Source organism: Hipposideros armiger, unplaced genomic scaffold, assembly GCF_001890085.2.
Source record: "Hipposideros armiger isolate ML-2016 unplaced genomic scaffold, ASM189008v1 scaffold_48, whole genome shotgun sequence".
NCBI lineage: Eukaryota > Metazoa > Chordata > Mammalia > Chiroptera > Hipposideridae > Hipposideros > Hipposideros armiger.
Window position 1 is genome coordinate 3,044,689 of NW_017731398.1, and position 5,814 is coordinate 3,050,502.

The following is a 5,814-nucleotide window of genomic DNA, read 5'->3' on the forward strand; positions in this document are numbered from 1 at the left end:
AAATAAAGAAAGTGTGTTACTTGCATTAGGTGGTAAGGCCTCCAACTTCTTAAAAGCGAAAACTTGCAAATAAACTACATATTCATTTAAATTTATTTAGCACACACACACACACACACACACACACACACACACACACACACACACACACCCAGAAGCCAAACCATAATGGATGATTAAACACATTCATGTAGACACACATGATAAAACATCACACCATCATTTGGTGTGGACTGGAGACAATCTCTGACAACATGAGATACGGTCAGTGGAAATTTAAGTGGAAAAAATGAGGATATTCCTGGTGCCCTATTTAAAAAAAAAAAAATTGAAACTAAACAAAAAACACATGCAGAGAAAAAGAAATGATAAACAACAGTGGCTTTCTCTGGAGGATGGAACGACTGGTAATTTTCAAATTATTTGTTGTTTTTCTGAATTTCCATAAGTAAACATATATCATGTTTATTATCAGGAAAAAATACATATTTGTTCAAAATCCTGACTCCCGTGACGTAGGAGCTGTGTGAGGAAGAGAGGAGCAGCCCCTGAGTGGGGGCCAGCCCTGCTGCTCCCCCGCGGAATACACGGGGTCCCACAGAATCCATCGCACAGGCTGCTGCGTGACCCACTGTGGTGGGCCAGGACAGAAAGGCCCCATCATCACGTCTGAACGCACAGGACAGGAGCCCCCGCAGCAAATGCCCACCTCTCCCGGCCACTGCGAGTGACGGCTGCTGCTTCAACAGCAACCGGTCAGACTGGGCTCCTGGACTGAGGTATCCAGTCACAAAACCACCCCGCTTCCTGACCGCACCTGATCCAGGGTGAAGCCCACTTCCTGGGCCCCTCCCTACATTCTGTAACTCATCCTTTCTGACACCTTCCTCCTGAGGTCCCCCAGGGTCCCCTGAGGCGTACACTGCCCCGGGTGCTGGGGGTGGCCTCTGGCTGCAGCGTGGGGAGCTCGCACAGGTAGGTGTGAGGGTTCCCATTCTGCAGGCGTGCCCTGGGTCTGAGTGGGGGTCAAAGACCTGCCTCAGGCTGTGGAGCAAAGAACCCCTGGTGCCTGGACCACTGCGCCCTACCAACCCCAAGGACAACAATGGAACCATCTCAGCACGTGGTGAGAGCCAGCCACTTTTCCAATAAGCACTAGAAGTATATGAACCACTCGGTCCACCCAAAGCCTCACAAGGCGGGCATTATCACCCGTATCTGACAGCTAAGGAAACGGAGACACTGACAGTTCACACTGTGGAAATACGAAGAAATTCCAGGGAGAGCAAAGCTTGGCAGAGGCCAGCGTGCATCACTGTGGGCCATGAGTCCGTGGTCCCTCGGGAGAGAGCCTTGTGAGCTAGCCCACTGCAGAGCTCGGGGGACACACACTCTGCGTAGGGCGGATTCAGAGTGACTGTCACTGGGGTCCCTTCCTGGGTAGCCCCTGCAGCTGGCCCACCCTTTAAATCCTTCCCACTGTCCCCACTCCCCATCTGCCAGACGCCTCATGAGTAGGAAGCACCATCTCTGTGCCTACCTGGGCTCCCACCCCGCAGGGCCCAGGGTCCTGAGCAAATGCTCAGCGGTGACAACAGAAATGCGCTGCCCCACGTTGCCACCGCGTCCCCCTGCGTGGCTGCCCCTCTGTCTCCTTCACTTCCCCACGATTTGCTGTCTCTTCAGAAACCAGGACTTGGCAGAGGCCAGGATGGAAGCAGTGTCATCGTGCTTACTACAGTCTCAGGTCAGGGCTCTCAGCCAAGCCTCAGGGGCAGGGCCTGGGCCTCGTGTTTTTATAAAGCTCCATAGACGGGTGCAGCTAAGAACCTCCAACGCAGGGTGCTGCCACAGGGCAGAGCAGCGCCCGCCACCATGTGAGGCCCAGAGCCACGGGCAGAACAGCACCCACCGCCACGTGTGGCCCAGAGCCACACAAGCCTCCATGCTGCACAGAGGAGTCAGCCACCCCCGCTTCGATGCTCACCGGGATGGGGAAGCCTTCATACTCCAGGCGGAGCTGGGGGTCGGGGAAGGCAGCCTGCCAGCAGTTCAGGTAGGAGACCTCATCCGTCAGGTACACTTCCTGGAGCCATGACCTCTTAGACGACCTCAGGAGGGTCCTATGGTCACTCGACAGATATAACTGAAAATGACAGCAAGCAGACGAACCGCGTTACACTATCGGAGAAGCTGGGAGACAGGAAGCCATCAGCTGGCTGGGTGGCGAGCGTGTTCAGAAGCAGTTTTCCCACAGCCTGTTTTTACCAACAGCCTGAGAACGCTCAGTTTCTCTCCACCTCAGAAACGCCGTCTCGGGTCATGGTGCACGAAGCTCATTGCAGAACGGGAAGTCCTTTTAAAACCAGGATCGTCACAGCTGACTTTCCCTTCTGAGTGAGGGCGGGGTGGGAGGGCGAACCCCTCTGGGGCTGACACCCACACTTGGAATGTATTTAGGCAGCTGTCTGGCTGCCTGTGACTTTGCCAAGAAGTCAAAACCCTGCTGAAAAGTCCAAAATGTTAAGTCCTCATTAGCTCTTTACCAATTCACCTTCACCCTGAACCTGGAGGTCATATTTGATAGGTTACATAGGCAAAGGCTATGCCACAAGGTGCTGTGGGGAAGGCAAAAATGAGCGACTTCCCAATAAGTTCTCTGACTCGCAGAACTGATGACTGTGTAGAGGCGGGAAGCACCTATGAACACCTGTAAGGTGTGGTTGTCAGGCAGGGATGCCCGGAGCTGGGAGAGGCAGAGGTGGGAGCACACACTGTCCCAGGGGCCCAGGGCAGCTGCAGCGGCCTGGACAGAGGCACGGCATTGGGGATAAGAGAAGGATAGGCCACAGTGCACAGTGAAGGGGGAGCCTAGGACCTGACAAGGAGCTGGATGTGGCGGGAAAGGGAGACGGGTCCAGGTGCCCCGTGGCTTCGTCGCTGGGTAATGGGGAGAATGGCAGTGCCATTCAGAGCAACCACAAGACCAGGACTTCAAATGGCAAAAAACACCTATGTGAAGCCACAAACTCTGCCTTGTGAGTGCAGAGTAAAAACGTCACAAGTCAGGAGCCACACTGGAAGGCCACGATCCCCAGGTGTGTCATGAATGCCTGGAAGAGCCAGCTAAATGAAAAACCGGGAACGCGAATAAGTGTGAGAACCTCAAAAGATAGAACTGTCATCGTGAGAACACGGAATGACTGTCTACCTACAAGTCGAAAGAGGATCAGCTGAAAGCCTATTCAAATGAGTAAGAGTAAGTGATGTCATCAAAGATGAATACAAAAATCAACGGCTTTCTTATGTTTTTGCGTTAAGCATCATAAGGACCTCCCTACAACAGCATCCAAAATAGCAGATGCAAGGGACAGCCTTGACGAGATCAGTGTCAGGTCCATGTGAAGGAAACCACAAAACTGTACGGAGAGATACAAGAGAATAATCAAATCAATGGAGAGATCTCAGAAAAATATTATAAAGCCACTAAGCATATGAATTTACTTCACATTACAATGCCAATCAAAATACCAACTGGCTTTTTGTTTTTCCACAGGGGCAGAGGAACTTGAAAAAAATTATTACCTTTAACTGAGAGATTAATTCTTAATATAATTCAGACAAAGACGTGCAATGAGTGGGAACCAGCCCTAGGAGCTGTCGAAGTGTATTCTAAAGCTACAGTCCCGTAATAAAAATAGACAACCCCAGTTCAAAGGCTCAAAGCAGGAATTTCAGAAAGAGCATGTTGTGTATATAATAAGTCAGGGTATGCTAATGGGGCAACATGTGTCAGTGAAGAAAAGAATACTTATTCAAGAAATAACACAAATATGACTGATCAGTCCTTTGGGGGATAGTTAGATGTTCACATCAAACCCTTTATCAAAATAAATCCCAAATGGACTAAAGAATAAACTGAAGCAAGAGCTAAACTTTAGACATGTAGAAGTTAATACAAGTTTTTCTTTTTATCGTATCTTTGGAATAGGCTATAAAGGCTCTGAGCAATGGAAGGAGTTACAAAGCAAAACACTGATAGATTTTACTCAAAGACGTATCAGAACAACTACAATGTAAAAGCCAAGTAGCAAATGAGAGGAAGTATCAGCAACAAACATGACAACATTTTATGATCTGTGGAAGAGCAGATACGTAAACTCAAATCGATAATCAGGCAAAGAAAGATGATTTACAGGAGAGGAGGAAATGGAAGAAGAGAGACAGAAGGAAAAAGAGAGGCAAACAAACAAAATGGAAGAAATGATACCGAAATACCATTTTCCCTGTAAATGATACCGAAATACCATTTTCCCTGTGTTTGAAGTCTGTTCTCCCTCCCTCTATAAAAGAAAATAAGCCAAAATGTTACAGTGCTAATTTCTGGATAAGAAAGACAATGATGGGGCCGGCTGAGTGGCGTGATGGTTAAGAACTGGCTTGGGATGCCAGAGGNGGCAGCCCACTGCAGCAGGGGCTGCAGCCTACGCTGTCGCCGGCGACCCACGGCAGCCCAGCTCCAGGTCAAGCTGTTGTTCAGCATCTTAGCTGCAGAGGGCAGTGTCACTGGCCCTCATATGTGGGATCCGAACCGGGGCCTTCTGGCATCCCAAGCCAGCTCTTAACCAACGGGTCACTCGGCCGGCCCGCTGATTTCTTAATACGCTGTTTCAATGGGGACAAAGGGTGGTGCAAACACTCAGTGTAGTCCAACAGCTTTATTACAGACACGGCTTTGAGAGGTGACACATAGTCCCTACATGGGATCTAAACAGGAGGCTGAGCTCTTCACAATTCCTGAGCTAGTCCCCTCGGCTAGTTTGTTCTGTGTCCTAGCCCACCTTGAACCTCCCCCCGCAACCAACCACTAACTCATTCATCTTCCCATAGCCTTTGTTTCAATATAGTGTTCAGAGAGCCACCTTAAAATAAGCTGGGGTCATAACAAGGTAACTGTGGTTTCACGGAAAGCCACTTAGGGTGAGGGCGCACCTGGTGTGTCACTGGCCCCCCAGCTCAGCCGCCTGCCCTGGAGCGCAGGTGTCCTCCACCGGTGGTCTGAGCAGGTGCAGCATGGTGGGCGAGTCCTTCCTGGGGCTCCCGGTCACCAGCACCCAGTGGTTCTGGGGCTTTTCCACTCTGTGTGAGTCCAGGTATGTGTGAGCAACGACCTCTGCTTCCTTCCCGAAATAGGTCCTGGGGCGGGAAGCATGGATGCAGGTTGGAAATGGAGCAACAGCTCAGCCAGCTGCAGGGTTCTCCTCAGAGGCACCTAACTGGGCCGACTGCTCTACAGAGCCCTCGGGAGGGGGCATCTCTAAACTACAGCACTTTTTCCAGGATTTTCACCCCGTGTGAAGGGGCAAGGACGGGTGGTAGGACCCCATTATGGCTAAAATCCCCTTGGGGCCAAGCACGGGTATGACCGAAGGGGTTCTGTCACTGAGGACGTTTCACACCATTGAAGTTCTATGTGACCATGTTCCAGCATCAAGGGACATTGTGTGTGTGTTGCCACACTCTGTAAATGGGGCTCCTCTGCCTATATCCACGCCCCCACCCGCGTGGCACTTCATACCTTAAGAAGAGATGCCGGTGGATCGCTAGCCCCCGGCCCGTGTGGCAGTGGCTGATGAGAAGTTTTACGTTTGCCTTTAAAAATAAAGAAAGTGTGTTACTTGCATTAGGTGGTAAGGCCTCCAACTTCTTAAAAGCGAAAACTTGCAAATAAACTACATATTCATTTAAATTTAGTTTACACACACACACACACACACACACACACACACACACACACACACACACACACACACA

At 50.4% G+C, this 5,814-nt stretch overlaps 1 protein-coding gene and 1 long non-coding RNA gene across 2 annotated transcripts in view; both read right to left on the reverse strand.

Moving 5' to 3' along the window:
• The window catches only part of CFAP161 (cilia and flagella associated protein 161), an 86,290-nt gene that overhangs the window by 8,489 nt on the left and 71,987 nt on the right, over positions 1-5,814 (reverse strand). Inside the window, exons 10-11 of the mRNA XM_019640001.1 lie at positions 1,988-2,146; positions 922-996 (exon numbers count right to left, since the gene is read on the reverse strand). Coding sequence (XP_019495546.1) covers positions 922-996; positions 1,988-2,146 — 234 coding nt within the window. The remainder of the gene's footprint in view (positions 1-921; positions 997-1,987; positions 2,147-5,814) is intronic.
• On the reverse strand, positions 4,704-5,654 carry LOC109381447 (uncharacterized). Its single transcript, XR_002123748.1, has 2 exons — positions 5,579-5,654; positions 4,704-5,196 (listed from the first exon to the last, which is right to left on the reverse strand). It is a non-coding gene; the product is annotated as an uncharacterized LOC109381447 (long non-coding RNA).